Source organism: Rana temporaria, chromosome 3 (assembly GCF_905171775.1).
Source record: "Rana temporaria chromosome 3, aRanTem1.1, whole genome shotgun sequence".
Classification (NCBI taxonomy): Eukaryota; Metazoa; Chordata; class Amphibia; order Anura; family Ranidae; genus Rana; species Rana temporaria.
Window position 1 is genome coordinate 276,629,991 of NC_053491.1, and position 20,025 is coordinate 276,650,015.

Sequence of the window (20,025 nt, forward strand, 5' to 3'; positions counted from 1 at the left end):
AAAAAACGTTTTTTTTCTCTTTTCTCAGTCTAGGCCGATACGTATTCTTCTACATATTTTTGGTAAAAAAAAATCGCAATTAGCGACTGGTTTGCGCAAAAGTTATAGGGCCAGATTCAGAGAAGAAGTATCTGCTGATACTCCGGCGTACTTTCAAATTTGCTGCGTCGTATCTTTATTTGGAATTCTCAAACAAAGATACGACGGCATTTGGCTAAGATCCGACAGGCGTACGGCTTCGTACGCCTTCGGATCTTAGGATGCAATACTTTGGCGCCCGCTGGGTGGAGTTTGCATAGTTTTCCGCGTTGGGTATGCAAATTAGCTGTTTACGGCGATCCACGAAGGTACGCGCGTTCGTTGCATTCTCTTACGTCGTCGCTAGTCGGCTTTTCCCGTCGCAAAGTTACGGCTGCTATTTAGGTGGTGTAAAAATAGACAGCCCATGTTAAAGTATGGGCGTCATTCCCTCGTCGAATTTAAAAAAAAAAATTTTGCCTAAGTCGTCCGGGAATACGAAAGGACGTAACGCACGTCGCCGTTCAAAATATTACGTTGGGGCGACGTCATTGCGCGCAAAGCACGGTGAGAAATTTCAAAACGGAGCATGCGCAGTACGTTCGGCGCGGGAACACGTCTAATTTAAATGGTACACGCCCCATTTGAATTAGGCGGGCTTGCGCCGGACAGCTTTACGCTGCCGCAAGTTTACAGGCAAGTGCTTTGTGAATCAAGCACTTACGCTGAAAACTGTAACGGTGTAACGTAAACGGGATACGTTACGCCGCCGGAATTGTACATGAATCTGGCCCATAGCGCCTACAAAATAGGGGCCAGAATTATTATTTTTTTTTATTTTAATTTTTTTACTAGTGGCGGCGATCTGCGATTTTTATTGAAACTGCGACATTATGGCAGACACATCGGACACTTTTGACACATTTTTGGCACCATTCACATTTATACTGCGATCAGTGCTATAAATATGCACTAATTACTGTATAAATGTGACTGGTAGGGAAGGGGTTAACACTAGGGGGCGAGGAAGGGGTTAAATGTGTACCCTGCATAGTGTTTCTAACTGTGGGGGAAGGGGACTGACTGGGTGAGGTGACCGATCTGTGTCCCTATGTACAAGGGACACAGCATCGGTCTCCTCTCTCCCTGAGAGGACGTGGATCTGTTTGTTTACACACACAGATCCATGTCCTTGTCTGTGTAACCGCCGATCGCGGGTGCCTGGCGGACATTGCGGCCGCCAGGCACGCGCATCGGCATCTCAGTGATGCGGCGGGCACACGCGCGCCCCCCAGTGGCTGGAGGCTGGAGCCCCTATATAGACGGCCTCCCGGCAATTGGGATCCACACTGCGTACGGTCGTACGGCCGGCAGCAAGTGGTTAAATATATGTATTCAGCAAAAAAAAAAAATATTGTTTTAAATTTAATTTTAACTAAATGCTTCAACTGCTTCAGCTGAATATGTACATGAAAGATTAGAATCTTGATTCTTACCAAGTCGCGTATTTGTTTTCATATCTCTTATAATATCATGTTTTGAAGGAAGGGCTACAATCATTTAATTCAGGTTCTCACACAGTTACCATCTAGGTCCTTTTTCTCCCGATTTGTTCTTTGTTATAAACAGTTTTCGTTAAAGAGGTTGTAAACCCTCTCCCATCACTTAAGCCCAAAAAAATGCATAAAAAGCACTATTGGTCGCTGTCATCAGATGTCAACTTACTTGCTCGGTTTGCTGGAAATTCGTCCCGTTATCGGTAATGACGTTGCCCGCACATGTGCATCTCTCCCCCGATTCACGGCACGCTCTTTGTGCTATCAATCAATTGAGCAGTGTGCCGTGACTGCCATATCCGCTCCCAACGGCACTGTGCTCCAATACCACAAGACTACATGGTTGGTCTCTGAAACTAGAAGGAGGATTGGCTAAGAAATGACTGCTCATGCGTGAGATTTAAGCAAAGGTCGGAAGTATTTCCTACTACAGACACGGAGAACATCACTTAATATGGCACTGGCTTACCCCGAGAGAATTTATTTTTTTTAAACGTCTTCAATTACAGTAAGGAACATGCGATTGTGGCTAAATTATATTGTATATAAGCGCTGCGCAAACTGTTGGCGCTATATAAATCCTGTATAATAATAATAATAATATATGTTAGAAGAATTGGATATAATGATCTAATTGAAAAGCCGCATAGGACTTAAGTATTAAGTATAAGTCTGATAGGTAAAAAGATAGAATTTCACTTTAAGAAACTGCAGAGAAGGAAAAAAAACATTATAGAAAATACAAGGCTGTTATGACAAATGTCATTTAATTTAAATACAAATCAGCTTTTACAAGCGAAAGCAAGTGAGCCTGTATCAGTGTGATATTTTAATTGTGGCACTGCTTATACACATGTTTCAGTATATGAATAGTAATGTAAAAAGTGTTGTTTTTTGAGAAGCTTCATATTGAATGTTCTCTTTTATTCTTAGGTTCTCCATGAAGAGATAGAGATGCCAGGCTCAAACCTACGACTTTGCTATTTGAGTTCTCGAACCCCTGGATACAAGTCCCTGTTAAAAATCACAATGACCCAGTCTGTGGTTCCTGTTAATCTTATCAAAGTCCATTTGATGGTGGCTGTTGAAGGACATCTGTTCCAGAAGACCTTCCAGGCTTCACCAAATTTAGCTTATACATTTGTCTGGGACAAAAGTGATGCTTACGGTCAGAGGGTGTATGGACTGTCAGATGCTGTAGGTGAGTTTGGTTTGCTCTGTATAGTTTTATATTGTAGAATTTACAACATGTTTACAGCATCATGAACATGGAGAGTGATAAAGGTACACTGAAAGGAGGAGAATTATGGCTGCTATGCCCACATTAATCAAACCAGCAACCCTCTATATACTACCATTTTAATATCCTGCTTGATAAATGGTCCATCGGGATAAATTCTTTATATATATTAATCTATGTTGGTACATGATGCATGTAGAATATTGAAATATAAATATATTGAGTTGTTGGTTGCTATCATTACCAGCCTAACCTATTACATGTTTTCTCTGAAATCATGGTTACTGTCTCTAGAATAGCTAAATCTTTTTAGTTTCAGCTGTGTTTCACAGTGATGTTTATGCATTTATCAATTTAATCAGTTCTAGGTGGGAAATCCTACCTTTGCATTGATATTGATACTTTTGTGTGTAAATTGGTGTGATCCTGGAACACCCTTGCTTGTAATGCTGGATCCCCTTTTCCCTTTCTCTCACACACAGTCTGTTTTGAGAAAATGCTAGTGCTGTGAAGTTTTTTAAAGCTACCAGTGGGATTAAATAAACCTTCGTCCAATTCACTCCTTACATCAGATATTTAAAATGAATGCATGAAATGAACAAAGGTTTGCACTGTTCAAAAAAACAATAATTATTGTACAAAGTCACACAGACTCCATGGGAACTAATCACAAATGAAGTGCAACCCACCAATGACATCATCATGATGTCATATACCCACCTGACAAGTGAATATCCTGATCAATACATAATTCTGCCTAATAATATGTCTCTAACAAGTATGCATATGATACTAGATTATGCTCCTGGCGCTAACCTTTCTATATTCAGATGTTGGGAAATGTGGTACTAATTTAAAAGTGTTCAGTAATAAAGGTGCAATGGTATATAGTTAGCAGTACACAGCATTGAGGTACTCTGATAGCACCATCACATTCCCAGACCAATTCACTATGTTTCCTGGTTGCTATGAGACATTGCCACAAAGGCAGTAGCACTAGCTAAAGGTAACTATTATGACAAATTTTATAATAAATAAAAATAATATAAATAAACTCAGAGAAAATGAATGCTCATATACAAGTTTGTCAAAAGAAATCTATACAAATCATTGTACATCGTGGAAATAAGAAAAATAGACAGTGATGTGTTTATTCATCCAGTCTGTTTTCTTTACTTGGCCGATGGCATTCCTTAAAGGTCACGTACCTGATGACCTGATGCAGGAAAATGTACTATTATAGGATTGTTTGTATCTAATTACTTATACTAATATAATATTGCTTAATATCACTCAATGTTTTTGTAATCTCATTTTCAAGCCACCTCACAGATAGCAAGGATAACTTGCCACAAATTTGTGGCAGTGTTGAATTGTAAGTCTTTTAACTTGCTGCACATTTGCACTGGCAAGTTGTACACTAGTAGAGCACTTGAAGCACAAGTTCTAATCAACACTTTTCCAATTTGTAGCAAATTTGCATGTCTCTAATACGAGCAAAGTTGCAGTGGTGAGTCTACAGGAAGAGCTCCACAAGTCTACAGCATGAAAATTCAGCCACAGTGACCCCTGTGGTGGGATGACTATTGCACAACATAACTGAACCAGAACTTGCAGCAGACTTGCAGAATATTTGCAAAGAAAGTTGATCTGGAGACCTGCAATGCGGATCTGCTGCAATTGTGCAACAAACGTGTGAAGCCTGGCAAGTCTAGCAATAGCTTAGCAAGTCATTTTAAAATGTGCAGCACAATTGCTTGCTATCTGGGCTATTGTCACCAACATAAACCAAAGAATTAGTTTTGCACAATTAGACATTCAATGACCAAAGCTGAAAAAACTGTGAGAAGTTGAACTTAACTTCAATCTTTTTTAAACCCTAGAGTGTATGTATACCCAAAACATTTGTTTAAATTCCCTATCAGATAATTTTTTGCTGTCTGTGTCGCCCTCAGAGGATATGCAACAGGTTGATTTTGCAGCTTGGTTAAGCAAACTTTAAAAAATATATTTACTTTTTAGGAATAGAAGAAAGCCTATCACTTTTATATTAATGGATATTATAGAATATTTAGCACAGTAGTTAGTAAAAGATATCCACCGTTTTTGTTTTGATGTGTGTGATAGTGTCCAGAGTATGTCCCTGTTAAGACAAACTGCTGTCTGTTACTTTCTTGTTTTAGTACAAATACATCCACAATGGCTGATCACGGTAATGCTTTAATGTCATACCGTGATATATACAGTGGGGTTGATTTAGTAAAACTGATTGGCTACCATGCACAGCTGCACCAGATTTTGCACTCTTTTTTTAGTAAATCAACCCCAGTATGTTTGTTAATAAAAAATAAAAATAATGGTGACAACCAATTCTCACTTAGTGTGCGCTGTTGCCACAGTCCCACATTGATTTTTATTTTTGCTATGGACTATCTCTATTGCCAATATTCATTCTCTGGAAAGTTGCCATGTTTTGAATTCAGTTAGCAGTTTTATTTTTCCCGAGCAAAGTCCAAGCTATGACAAAAATGAGCAAGTGAAAATTTGCAAGCACTGACGAGTTTGTTTAATCATCACCCTAATTATTGAAAATTCCTTATTAGTCTCTCACTCATGTCTAATTTTATTATTATCAACACAACAAAGCTGTTCATGGCTTATTCCAACCTGACATTGCTAACAAGATATTATTGTAAAATTCCACTTAAGACCTTTGGGAAAAGAGCATCTCCAAATTATAGCCTCACAAATTAATTGGAAAGCAAAATGAATTAAGATATATATTTATGATGTTAAAACCTCTGAAATTGCTATTAGATCTCTTTACAAATCTTGGATTCAGAGCATCAGCTTGTAAAGAATACAAAAGTACAAAGAACAGATAGCATCATTTATCAACATGCTGCAAATGTTCTAAGCGATAGAAAAAAGATGAACTATTAAACCATAAGCGTACAGAAGAAAAAAATGTAGCGACAGGCCTCTATTATTCAAAGTGTTCTGATTTATATGGTATGTTCTATATTATTCAGAATGTTTTCACTTATGTATTAGCCTACATTGCTAATACCGCTTTTTCAAAAACCATATATATTTGGTAATTTTTAATAATTACCTAAAGCATTAGACTTTTGCTAATATATCTTACATATCGATAGTGTGCATTTCTTATTTATGTTTTAGATATTTTATAGCAATGTTTCTTCTATCCTCATAGAAAAACATAATGCTTTACATCTTGCCTCTTTATTTCAGTGTCTGTAGGCTTTGAGTATGAAACTTGCCTTGGCCTTATATTATGGGAAAAGAGGACAGCAGCATTACAAGGGTATGAGTTGGATCCCTCGAACCTTGGAGGCTGGTCATTAGATAAACACCACATATTAAATGTAAAAAGTGGTAAGTATAAATTCTATAAGTGAGCACTTGGGTTGTAATCCAACATCACAACAGCTTGTCAAAAGCATCAAAGGAATTACTGATATTAAGGCTTGTTTCATCACACAACAAGGCAAAGATTGTTAACTAGGAAACAAAAAACATACCATTCTCATTGTACAAGAATGAATGCACTGTATAAAATGTATAAATTATATAAGATCGTAGCTAGCCAATAAGGAGCCTTGGATCATCCATTCAGAGATCTCAGGTAGTGTTTTTTTCTGGGTCTTACCCAACCTATCTATTTATACTGCCTATGAAAAATTACCCCATACTCCATTAGCTGAAGTTAAGCCTGGACCAATATATGGCAGAAGCAGCGTACATTTAGGGGCAGATCCACAAAGATCTGCCCCGGGGCATCGTATCTGAGATACGCTACGCCGCCGTACCTTACCTGGCTTTAAATCGAGTCCATAAAGAATTTGCGCTGTAAGTTACGGCGGCGTAGTGTATCTCAAGCGGTGTAATGGCACGGAATTCAAATGCGGCGAGTAGGGGGCGTGTTTCATTTAAATGAAGCGCATCCCCGCGCCGAACGAACTGCGCATGCTCCGTTTCTAAATTTCCCACCGTGCATTGCGCTAAATGACGTCGCAAGGACGTCATTTTTTTTAACATAGACGTGAATTACATCCATCCCGATTCACGGACGACTTACGCAAACGAAAAAAAAAATTGAAATTAAATGCGGGAACGACGGCCATACTTAACATAGCAGGTTTAACTATACGCGACGAAATAGCAGCTTTAACTATGCGCCGGAAAAAGCCGACTAGAGACGACGTAAAAGAATGCGACGGCCGCTCGTATGTTCGTGGGTCGTCGGAAATAGCTAATTTGCATACTCGATGCGGAAAACGATGTGAACGCCACCCAGCGGACGCCGAAGAATTGCATCTTAGATCCTAAGGCGTACGAAGACGTACACCTGTCGGATCTAACCCAGATGCCGTCGTATCTTGTTTTGAGGATTCAAAACAGAGATACGACGGGGTAATTTGAAAGTACGCCGGCTAGTGTCACACTGAGGTAAAGAACAGCAATCTTACAATAGCACATACAATATTTATAACAATGATTGATAATGCTTTCTCAGGAGCTTAGCCAAACTTAAACTTGCTAGTTACAAAATTAATTAGGCTTAGTAAAAAGGTCAGCAATAATATCACAGGTTGGAATTGTCCTATAACTGATCCAATAATTTGGATACATATTTCCTCTCTTCTTATGAGCTTTTTCTTATTTGTCCATGCCAATTTACACATATTTACACCAACAGTTGTTTCAGTGAAAATAGTGCTAGTACAAGCAGCAGCCCATCACAGTTAATATCTGAATTTCATACAGGACCTTTGGACTTAGGATTTTTATCACCCTGAACAATTATAACCTAGGGTTCTTGATCCTTTGCTCTTTAGTATTAAACCTCGTACACACGACCGAGAATCTCGTCGTAAAATAAACATTGTTTTCCTCAACGAGGTTCTTGTCAAGCTTGACGAGAATCTTGTCAAGCTTTCCTTGCATACACACTGTCAAGACAAAATCTCGTCGTTCTGAAACGCGGTGATGTTCAACACGTACGACAGCACTATAAAGGGGAAGTTCAATTCCACTGGCGCCACCCTTGGGGCTGCTTTTGCTAATCTTGTGGTACTGTGTGTTAAGTTAAAGTTTGGTGAGAGACAATTCACACTTTTCAGTCTGTTACAGCGTGACGAATGTGCTATCTCCATTACGAACTCTACTTTTACCGAAGGTGCGCTCCCGTCTCATACTTTATTCTGAGCATGCGCGGGTTTCTAAGCATACACACGAACGTGTTTCTCGTCGTAAACCAGCCCGACGAGAAACACGATGAGGAAATTGAGACTCCCGATGAGAAAAAAGAGAGCATGTTCTCTTTTTTTATTGTTGAGATCCACAACAGTTTTCTTGAGAAAAAAAAATACACCCGTTTTTCTCTACAAAAATGCTCTGCCAGCATTTCTCTTAATGGATTTTGCAGAGGAAAACGGTCGTGTGTACGAGGCTTTAGTGTTTGATCTACCAAGAATTTGCACAATTCCATCCAAATACACTTCAGGTAGTGAAACATTTACAGACTAGTATGCTTCTTCCAGTATTTGATACACCTCTGTTTCAAAGTTTAGAGGCAGTTTGCAAGCAGAAAAAAAATGTTTATGGACAGGAATGACGCTGCAAGAAGCTTTTAAAATACTTACATTTTGTGTACTGTTATTGCAGTTTTTGAAGTTCTCTTAACATCTAGGCTTGACAGAAATTTACTTCCACTTTTAAAACTAGAATTATGGGAAAAAAATTAAACTACTAACTCTGTATCTGTGTTTGCCATGCTAATTCCAAACTACCAGGCTGCAAACACCATTCCTCCACTTTAATTTTATCTCTAGACAGACAGTTCAACTAATTATGTGCAGTATTATATTATTCTAGTCTTAACCGTTGAAATACTGTAAAGTCAGACATTGTAGTGTTCACTCATGACATATTAATGTAATGGTGTCAAGTATAATTGTGGCTTTATGGAGGTTTGAGTAGTAGCTGGTGGATATAGCTATACTTATTGGATTGTAAGTGACATTTAGGTGTTAATTTACTTCCCCAGTGTTTTGACAGAGGACATTATTTTCAAAGTGCTTTTATTCCTATCGTAAATCTGTGTATAAACTCTCAGGATGGTTACCAGTTTATCGTATCATTACAAAATTGTAATTGGGCATTTGGTTGGATGATTTCTTTTGTATAAATTGTGTTTATGATTAACATATGTAAACTCAAAACCCTTTTTTTAATAGTGTGAAGAGTTGTTTTTTTCTGGCTGTCTTTGTCCCTGTTGGGTAGCTTTACTCTCTCAATTTGTCTTGGTGACCCACTTTCACCTGGACTGAAAGTAAAGAAAATTCCAGAATTTTATTTTATTACCAGAAAAGGAATAGACGGGAAATCTTCCTAAGGGGACAATTGTTCTGTCGACAATTGTCTGAAAGGGGATTTATATCTTGTTGTCTCTACAGGACAGAAAGTAAAGCAAAAATCTCTCAAATGGGACAGATACTGCTAAAAAAAGACCTTGCAGGAGTTTTACTCAATATTCAATATTCATTCCAAAATGAAAAAAAAAATGTTTGGCTTGATATATTTGTTAGGCTGTTTGGAATTGTTATACTGTTGTTAATTTGATTTTACCATTTACAGTATATGAGAACAAATCTAAATTAACGCTTAGACCCTTTTCACACTGGAGCGGTTTGCAGGTGCAATAGCGCCTGCAAACTGACTGCTGTGTCTCCCTCCAGTGTGAAAACCCGGGGGCTTTCACACTGTAGTGGTGCACTAGCAGGACGGTAAAAAAAGTCCTGCTAGCTGCATCTTTGGATCGGTGAAAATCGCGGTGTGTATACCGCTCCTCCACCGCTCCCACCCATTAAAATCAATGGGACACTGCGGCTATACTGCCGGCAATGCACCTTTGCAGAGGCGCTTTGCGGCATTTTTAACCCTTTCTCGGCTGCTAGTGGGGTTAAACCGCCCCCTCTAGCGGCCGAATAACTTTATTTGATTGGCGGTAAAGCGCTGCTAAAAATAGCGGTGCTTTACTGCCAACGCACCTCCCGTCCCAGTGTGAAAGGGGCCTAAAGACTGATTGAATACTATGGGTAAACCCTATTCTGGTAAAGGGTAATTTACTGCACTCCAGTGCACCTTCTTTAATCTGGAGGTCCTCCTGAATTGTGGAGTCTGTTTCTTAGATGATTGTGGAACACAATATTGTCAGAAGTTAGTTAAACCCAAAACGGATTAGTCTCAGAGTGATGCCAGATTAAGGAATCAATTCACCATGCAATCTCACTTCTTGCTACTTTTCCTTTTGCTGCCAGGAGCTTTCTGTTGTGTCTTTATTGTTAACTAGTGATCTAGTCTAGTAATAGGGGGAGTTCCCCTTTAAAAAATGAGATTTGACTAGATATTAGCCATTTGTAATTCAATGCACAGAACTCTGAATACAAAAGGCAGGGGAAATACTAGTCATGTGAAATGTATTGCAGAAATGAAACATGCTGACAGAAGAAGAGAGTTCATTAGCTTGTTGTTGCTCCTTTAGCTCTCATTTGCATGAGCATATCAATCTGTGCACCTGTAAAAACATCCGTCCTCAGGCACATGAAATGTACAGGTGTTCCATGCAATTGCGTGCCGGTAGCTTTTTCAAATAAGTGACAGGTAGCTGGTTGCACAGACCTGCATCTCCAAGTCCATCCCCAACTGTACATCTGTGGGGGTTTGATGCACAGATCAGAACACAGATATACTGTCTTCTGATCAGTGCATTGAACCTGCATAGATGTTTACTCCTGAAAGCACTTGGAGATCCGCGCAGCCAGCCACCTATCATTTATTTGGACAGGTTGCCTGCATGCAGCTGCATGAAACACCTGTGCACCCCATGCATTCCAGTGAGAATGGTCCTTAACATAGGTGTACAGTTTGGGCTAACTGTCCAGTCACAGGCTGGGACTTAGGAAGCAACCAAATTGTATATTTATATATACACTGTGCAAGATTATAAACACAACACTTTTGTGTATTCCCCTATTTATCATGAGCTGAACTCAAAGATCTATGACTTTTTCTATGTACACAAAAGACCTATTTCTCTCAAATATTGTCCACAAATCTGTCTAAATCTGTGTTAGTGAGCACTTCTCCTTTGCCGAGATAATCCATCCACCTCACAGGTGTGGCATATCAAGATGCTGATTAGACAGCATGATTATTGCATGGGTGTGCCTTAGGCTGGCCACAATAAAAGGCCACTTTAAAATGTGCAGTTTTACTGTATTGGGGGGTCCGGGGGGTCCGAAAACCAGTCAGTATCTGGTGTGACCACCATTTGCCTCACGCAGTGCAGCACATCTCCTTTGCATAGAGTTGATCAGGTTCAGACATCTGTGGCATTGTGCTGTGTGATAAAACTGCACATTTTACAGTGGTCTTTTATTGTGTTATTGTGGTCAGCCTAAGGCACACCTGTGCAATAATCATGCTGTCTAATGACCATCTTGATATGCCACACCTTTGAGGTGGATGGTTTATCTCGGCAAAGGAGAAGTGCTCACTAACACAGATTTAGACAGATTTGTGAACAGTGTTTAAGAGAAATCGGCCTTTTGTGTACATAGAAAAAGTTGTAGATCTTTAAATCCAGCTCATGATAAAAAGGGGCAAACACAAAAGTGTTGCGTTTATAATTTTGCTCAGTGTATTATATATATTATATATTATTTTTATATATATATATATATATATATATATATATATATATATATATATATATATATATATATGTATTAGTTGTGCATTTAGCCATATGCCTACAGATTGACTTTAAGAACGATAAACTGTCCGGGATAACAGCATAAGGAAAGGGAAGAGGATGTTTAGTTGTACATTAAGCTGAATAAGTTGGTTCACTCCTTATTAATATACTAATTGCAAAGTATTTTGCTAGGTATTCTGCATAAAGGCAGTGGAGAAAATCTGTTTCTTTCACAACAACCTGCTGTAATCATGAGCATTATGGGTAACGGGCGTAGAAGAAGTATCTCTTGCCCCAGCTGCAATGGCCTCGCTGAAGGTAACAAGCTTTTGGCTCCGGTGGCTCTTGCAGTTGGAATTGATGGAAGCCTCTTCGTGGGAGATTTTAATTTCATACGACGCATCTTCCCCTCCAGAAATGTCACCAGTATTTTGGAACTTCGGTGAGATTTTTATCTTGACATAAAAGTTAGCTGGAATGTCAGGCAGCATGCTTTTATTAATATGAATTTTATAGTTGACCTGACACAACTCAAAACCACAAATGTTCTAGTTTGTCACACACAAAATTATTTTAGACAGTGAAGCATTGTAATTATGTGTTTGTCCAAACTGTTTGCATGAGCAATATTGAAAAAGATAACTTATCACCTAATATAGTTTAAAAGTGTAAGTTACAAAAAAAAGACTGTATTTCTTTTTTAATATGAATATGGCCTTCAATAAATACCACATTTTTTCACTGAAAGACTTACAAAGGGTATTTCTACAGATGGGGAGTCCTTTGGTGTATTGAAGAGCAATGTGTTACTGGCCTCTTCATCAGTGAAGGAGAAAGTGACACTTTGAACAGATGTTTTGAGCTCTGCTAATGTCCTCTGGACTAAGAATGACATTTATCTTTGTCAGAAGACAATCCTTTAAATGTACAGCACATTTACTTGCTGTACATGATTTGTGTTGCTTGTTTATTCTGCGTTGCCCTCTTCAGGATTAAATGTCATTTTATGCCTTTGAAGATTTATTATTTTTATTGTTTTTCCTTTGTTATCATCCAATTTCCAAGACATTTTTCAGACACCAATATATATTAGCCACTGTTATAATTAAAGTGTTTTTTAAGGCTGAAGGTTTTTTACCTTCATGCATTCTATGCATAAAAGTAAAAAACCTTATCTGTGTAGCAATCCCCAAACCACCCTAATACTTACCTGAGTCTGATCTTCCTCCAACAATGTTCACAAGAGCCTCAGCTCTCTGGGCACTCTCTCTCCTCGTTGGCTAAGACAGCAGCGGGAGACATTGGCTCCCACTGCTGTGAATCGCAGCCAGTGAGCCAATAAGGAGAGGGCAGCTGAGACGTGGTGTGTCAATGGAAATGCAGAGCCATGGCTCAGGAGCAAGCCTGCTTGGGTACCCCCATTGCAAGCTGCTTGCTCTGAAGGCACTTGGCAGGAGGGAGGGGCCAAGAGCATCGGCAGGGGACCTGAGAAGAGGAAGATCCGCCTGCTCTGTGCAAAAACACTGCACAGAGCAGGTATGTATAACATGTTTGTTATTAAAATAAAATGTACTTTAATATAATTTTAAGAGACAGTTTATTAGGTGGTACAAATAATAATGATATTGACAAAGCAGTAAGAACAGGTAGTTTCCATTAACTACATAAGACCACTAAAATAGGAACTCTGATGTTGAATAAAGAGAAACTATGATCTGCCTGCTTAACCTAAAAACAATTTTTAGCCGTAATGTGTACATTATGAGAACTGTTCAATCAAATATGTAGATGTTAATATATTTTCTCTCTTTTTCTCTCCTTTTCATTTTGTCATCTGTATTTCTTGCCAAAGAAACAAAGAATTTAAACATAGGTGAGGATATAACTTTAAAATATGTGCTTTCTTTCATATACTTTCTGTCCATATTGTTCTTGAAAGAAAAGTTTTCTGAGCAAAGTTTTTCTAGTGTGAAAATGTGCCCCACAGTTTCCACATGTTCTTCTTGTGTAATAATTAATTATATTTTAGCTATGAGGTTGTGTCAATTTCCATTGTCATTTTTCATTGTTATGTGAGCTCAAATTTTAAGCTTGCATCTTCATTTATGTACCATATTCCTAAGCCACATTAATTTATTTCTGCTAGTACATGTATCATAAAATGTATTTTTTATTAGATATATAAACCTGCCAAGTAGCAATTCTCTTCCATAAACATATATAGACAATCAATTTCTAAACTAAAGGATTAAAAATAACTTAAAAAAAAAAACGGTGTATAAAAGAATCTATGTAATGTAAGAAATGTATTTGCTAAAACAAAGTGCCCCTCAGATAGAATATGTACTGCTGTACTGCTGCCTGTGTGAATAATTTCTACATAATATTATGGTAATGTTTTTTTTGTCAATTTATGAACAGCAAAAAGTTTAAAAGTTACACCAATAACAAACTTTTTGGTTTAAATGATGGTAAGAAAAATTTGGCTCATTGAATGTCGTTGTAGATCACAGGTTATATTGAGCTGTACCTTTTACAGGTAGGTCTTTGTACAAACAATATGGAAAGCTTGGAGTTGGGGTTTTAAATACCCTTTTTAAAAAAAACAGCTGGAATTCAATAGATTTTGCAGTGTGGTAGAATTGTATATTTTATGTCAAGGAATATAACATGCAAGGAAATGTAAGAAAAGGTACTGCTAACAAACAATGATCGAATCATGTAAGCAACATTGTAGTTAAAATGTATATATACCTAAAACCTATTTTGCTAGTGTTGGATAGAGTGGGGAAAAGTTGGAACCCCTGTCAGGTTTTATTGCTGTCCAGGGCTCCTTTTGAGAGATTTCCCCTCACTTTGTGTTCTGACCTTCCTCTACCTAAAACCAGGCTAAACAAATATCATCTAAATAGAGATGCCATGTGTATTGCTATTGGAATCTTTGTTTCCTATGCCTGTTTCTTCCAGATTTGTAGAATCCTTTGTCATGTAGCAACTCATGTATTTGACTGCTTTAATAAAGATCAGTCACTGTTGCTCTGTTTCGTTGTGCAGAGTGACTGGTCTTGTATTTCCCCCCATAGTTGTAGTTTTCTGTAGGCAGCTTGCAGTCGATGGACTTGCTGGGCCCCAAGCACAGCTTGGCATTCCGCACAGGCTAGGTACTGCCCTGTACAAATTTTACTGCTACTTTTACAAGGTAATATAATATACAGTAATATAAAATAGTTTTGTCAATACATTTGGTAGACACAAAGTTGACTTGCTTGATGGTCATTGAAGAATGAACAAAGGCTAGTGGCATTATTGCAGAACTACTCTTTCAACTTTTCAGCAGATGGTTTAGCATAATTCCACTTTTTTATTATTATAAATTATATTTAAGTGAATGCTGTTTATGCAATTATTTAACCAGTTGTAGAATTTGAGCATGCTAGGTCCCCAAAGAAAGCTTACTCAAAGAAGACAGGATGTACATAACACAAGCTGTCCCTCTACTTCTGAAGATTATTTCCCAGATGTAAAATGAAAGCCTGAACTTGCTTTGTATTATAGCAGCAACGGGAACTAATGCCTTGTACACACGATCGTAATTTACGATGAAAAAAGTCAGATGGAATTTTTTCATCAGATATTCCGACCGTGTGTGGGCCCCATCAGACTTATTGACGTCGGAGTTTAGAAATAGAACATGTTTTATTTTTTTTCTGATGGAAATTTCGATCGTCTGTGTGGAACTCTGACGGAGGAAAAAACTTGCATGCTCAGAAGTCGACGCATTCTCGGAAGCATTGAACTTCATTTTCTCGGCTCGTCGTAGTGTTGTATGTCACCACTTATTTGGTCTGACAGTGTGTATGCAAGACAGCTTGAACGGAATTCCGACGGAAAATTCCATCAGAATTTTATCCCATCGGAAATTCCGATTGTGAGTACAGGGCATTAGGCTGTAAAAACCTTTAAAAAGTTCTCATCAGTGTTTGTGTACACTGTTCAGACTTCTGACTTCAAGATATATGTTTGTTACTTTGTATTTTCTATGTTTCATTTATTTCATTTATTATTGAATCCAATTAGAAAAATATATGAATCTTGGCTGAAAGTTCTGTGAATCTGTAAAAGCATTTATATCTGGACCCTGATTATTGTTAAAATGCACAAAGGAGTATTAAAATAGTTTTATATGTACAGCACCCAATATTAAGATACCCCCTTCACCAACTTTAAAAATTGCAGGTTAAAGTATAGAAAATTCAAGCTTTTTAAATACCTTCTTGCTGTTCACATTCCATAAACTATATTTTATTTACTTGCAATGTACAGAAAATTTGACTACTCTACGAGAGTCAATTCCCTTGTGCAGCCCCCTCCTTCCTTGAATATCATAGCCCTGTCCTCCAGTAGGAGTGTCCAATTACTCATTAGTGTCCTGCAATTCAACCCCCCCCCCCCATCACTACCCTACATAGGCTTTTATGGACAGCAGGCAAGCCCATTAAGATTATGTTGTGGTGCCATGAAAATAGCCATTTCTCTGTATACAATTCTTCATTGCTGCCAAGATATTAACTTACCTTTAATCTAAACTCTGTCAGGATTGTAATTATCCTGTAGTTTAGCCTGAAATTGGAGATATATCGCCAGGATGAAGTGACACAGTAATACTGAGTTAGGATGGCATTCCATTTAGCTGACAAATACACTGACATTATTGACATACTGAACCATGAATTCTATAGAAAAGACCAGTTGGAGAAATGTCTATAAACACACTTATATTCTAGACCAAAAGATTTACCTGTCTTTAAAAGCACCTTGTGGGTAAAAATGGCACAAGAACTATTGTGACATGTGTGGTTAATAATCAGGAAACATTTATGGAAGAAGCTACAGCGTGAAAACATTTACGAAGGATATCTTTAAACTAATCTTTAACCACTTCAGCCCTGGTAGGTTTTACCCCCTTCCTGACCAGAGCACTTTTTGCAATTTGGCACTGCGACCCTTTAACTAGTAATTGCACGGTCATGCAATGCTGTAACCAAACAACATTTTCATCCTTTTTTTGATACAAATATAGCTTTCTTTTGATGCTATTTGATCACCTCTGCAGTTTAAATTTTTTTGTGCTATAAACAAAAAAAGCGAAAATTTAAAAAAAAAACAATCATTTTTTACGTTTTGCTATAAAAAAATATCCTGAAAAATGTTTTTAAAAAACAAATTTCTTCATCCGTTCAGGCCAGTATATATTATTCTACATATTTTTGGTAAAAAAAAAATTCAATAAGCGTAGATTTATTGGTTTACACAACAGTTATAGCGTTTACAAACTATGGGAAAGATTTATGGAACTGCTTTACTATCAATGGCAGTGACCCTCAATTTTTAGCGGTATTGCCACAATTTGGGACCATTGACATTTATACAGCGATCAGTGCTAATTTTTCAAATTTGCAAACAATACGATCACAGTCTTAAACACATTACTTTTTTTTCATTATTATTTTTTTTTTTATTTAACACGTAATCAATAACATCATATTACATATGTTCATAATCTCAAAACAAACATCACATTAACATCCAATACCCCCCCCCCCCAGACAAAAAAAAACACAAAAAAAGGGGGAACAATTCCCTCCCCTCACTTCCCCCCCCCCCCCCCAACATTATACTATTGTGGGTGCTGAACCTTTTCCAGCACTGCCCCTACATTAGTGAACCTAAACTCCCTAATACCAACCCCCCCCCCCCCCGATGGTAGACCCTTCTTAATTATAAGTGAAAAAATTAGAGGGCTTCTAAGAGCCCATTCACACCACTCCAAAGACCAAAAAAAAAAGGGGGATTGGCATATAATACAAGGCTTCTAGAGCTATATTACCCGTTTTCCACATATTGTGATACCCCATTACACCCATTTGTCATTCACCCTAACTATTCTTGTTCCCCTCCCCCTTATATGTTCACACTTCCCCCCCTCCCTCTTATATTAAGCCCACGTCTTTATCTTTACCCCCCCATCTAACTTCCCGTTTAAGGGCAGTGTTGGATTCCATCGCCCAACACTCACATGTATCGTTCTTAAAGGTAGCGGAAAACATGAAATGGGGGAGGAGAGAGAAAAAAAAAACACATTACTTATAATAATACATTTTTATGATGTTCTATTCTGGACCCTTCAGCAATAAAAAAATATTAGGTAGCTTTCTTTGCTTCTGAGTATACTAGGCAGCTGTGTTTGCCATAATTAACATTGTCTGTACTGTGCAAGCAGATCTTAATTTTCAATTGTAACTAGATTTGAACCCTGTCTATTCTAACAAAGGGTTAAAGGTTTAGAGTCTGGACTTCTTTATCGCACGTTAAGAGGTCAGACTCACTTCAACATTGTTTCAAAAAAACTTGCAGTCAGCCAAGATACCATGTCCTTAAACACATCTAAAGATTTCTTAAAGGTAAGAAATCTTTAAAAAAAAAATAGGCATTCTAGACATGTGAGTGAGAACACACAAGAAACATATAGTAGAAGTTTCTCAAATTTGACTGAACAAGTGGAATTACATTTAATTTTTTTTTAAGTCTTAGGCCTCATACACACGGCCGAGGAACTCGACGTGCCAAACACATCGAGTTCCTCGGCCAGTTCAGCACTGAAGCCGCCAAGGAGCTCGGCGGGCTGAGAGCTCCCATAGAACAACGAGGAAATAGAGAACATGTTCTCTATTTCCTCGTCGAGCTCCTCGTCGGCTTCCTCGGCCGAAAGTGTACACACGGCCAGTTTCCTCGGCAGAATTCAGCCAGAAACTCGGTCGGAAGCTGAATTCTGCCGAGGAAACTGGTCGTGTGTACGGGGCCTTAGGCCGCGTACACACTGGCAAACATGTACGATGAAACCGGTCCGCCGGACCGTTTTCACCGTACATGTCTGCCCGGGGATTTCTGTACGATGGCTGTACTAACCATCGTACAGAAATCCGCGCGTAAACAATACGCGGGGCGTGTCCGCGCCGTCGCCGCGACGATGACGCGGCGACGTGGGCGGGCCTGCCAGTTAAATGCTTCCACGCATGCGACAAAGTCATTCGACGCATGCGAGGGATGGCGGGTGCTTGGACATGTACGGTAGGTCTGTACAGACGACCGAACATGTCCGAGCGGGCAGGATTCCAGCGGGCTGTTTTAAAACAAGTCCAGGAATATTTGCCCGCTGGGAAAAGGGCCGGCGGGCAAATGTTTGCTGGAATCCTGCACGCTCGGGCCTACACACGACCGAACATGTCTGCTGAAACTGGTCCGCGGACCAGTTTCAGCAGACATGTTCGGTCGTCTGTACGGCCCATAAGTGTGCCAAGACTACAAAAATAGGACACAAGGCTTTGATAGTTGTGAAGTACCTGGATGAACTATCAGATATCAGTGTTATGTAAATTCTTATAGTAAAACACTATTTATCATAAACAATAAAGGGTCATTAGTTACCTAATATATGTACCATGTATCACAGTGATTATTTAAATGAGTGCTACAGTGAAGATGATGTATGGATCACTTATTATATCTATGGGTCGCATCACAATGGTATGTGCCTGTTTTATAGAAAACAGTTTTAAATATGTTGCTATGTTGCTGCATTGAACAATTATGTACACTTTTGAGCTTCAATACCAAGAATGATGATTTATGTTCCTTGACATTGTAGAACATATATGATTAGTCAGATACAAAGAAAATAATGAACGTAATATAATACTGAATCCCTGATTTCTTGACTATTTGAAATAATTAGCACATTACAATAAAAGAGTTGAAAGGTGAAGTTTTTCAAAGAGGTATGATAAATGTGTCCCAATGAAATGCAGTGTTGTGTGATATGAATATCACTCTGCATCAATATTCAGGTCCAATTTAATTACTTTCGGTACATGTGTTCACAGAGACAATTCAGAGAGATAGATAGATAGATATACACACAGTGGGCCAGATCCACAAAAACGGGCGTAGCGCATCTCATATGAGCTACGCCGCCGTAAATCAGAGTGGCTCGTAGGGTATCCACAAAGAACTTGCTCCCATATGTGGGCCGGCGTAACGTAAATCTGCCGGCGTAAGCCCGCCTAATTCAAAGTAGGCTTGGAGTGGGCGTGTTGTATGTTAATCTAGTATGACCCCATGTAATTGACGCTTTTTACGAATGGCGCATGCGCCGTCCGTGGACGTATCCCAGTGCGCATGCGCGAAATCACGTCGCAAATAGTCAATGCTTTCGACGTGAACGTAACTTACGCAAAGTCCTATTCGCGAACGATTTACGCAAATGACGTAAGCGACGGAAAATTTTACGCTGTTCCGACGTCCATACTAAACATTGCGTAAGCCTCATAGAGGCAGGGGTAACGTTACGCCGAAAAAAGCCTTACGTA

General features: G+C 38.7%; 1 protein-coding gene across 1 annotated transcript in view; it reads left to right on the top strand.

Annotated features, from left to right (window-relative positions):
• The window catches only part of TENM2 (teneurin transmembrane protein 2), a 1,404,789-nt gene that overhangs the window by 1,290,087 nt on the left and 94,677 nt on the right, over positions 1 to 20,025 (top strand). Inside the window, exons 17-20 of the mRNA XM_040344668.1 lie at positions 2,508 to 2,775; positions 6,070 to 6,213; positions 11,792 to 12,041; positions 13,452 to 13,472. Coding sequence (XP_040200602.1) covers positions 2,508 to 2,775; positions 6,070 to 6,213; positions 11,792 to 12,041; positions 13,452 to 13,472 — 683 coding nt within the window. The remainder of the gene's footprint in view (positions 1 to 2,507; positions 2,776 to 6,069; positions 6,214 to 11,791; positions 12,042 to 13,451; positions 13,473 to 20,025) is intronic.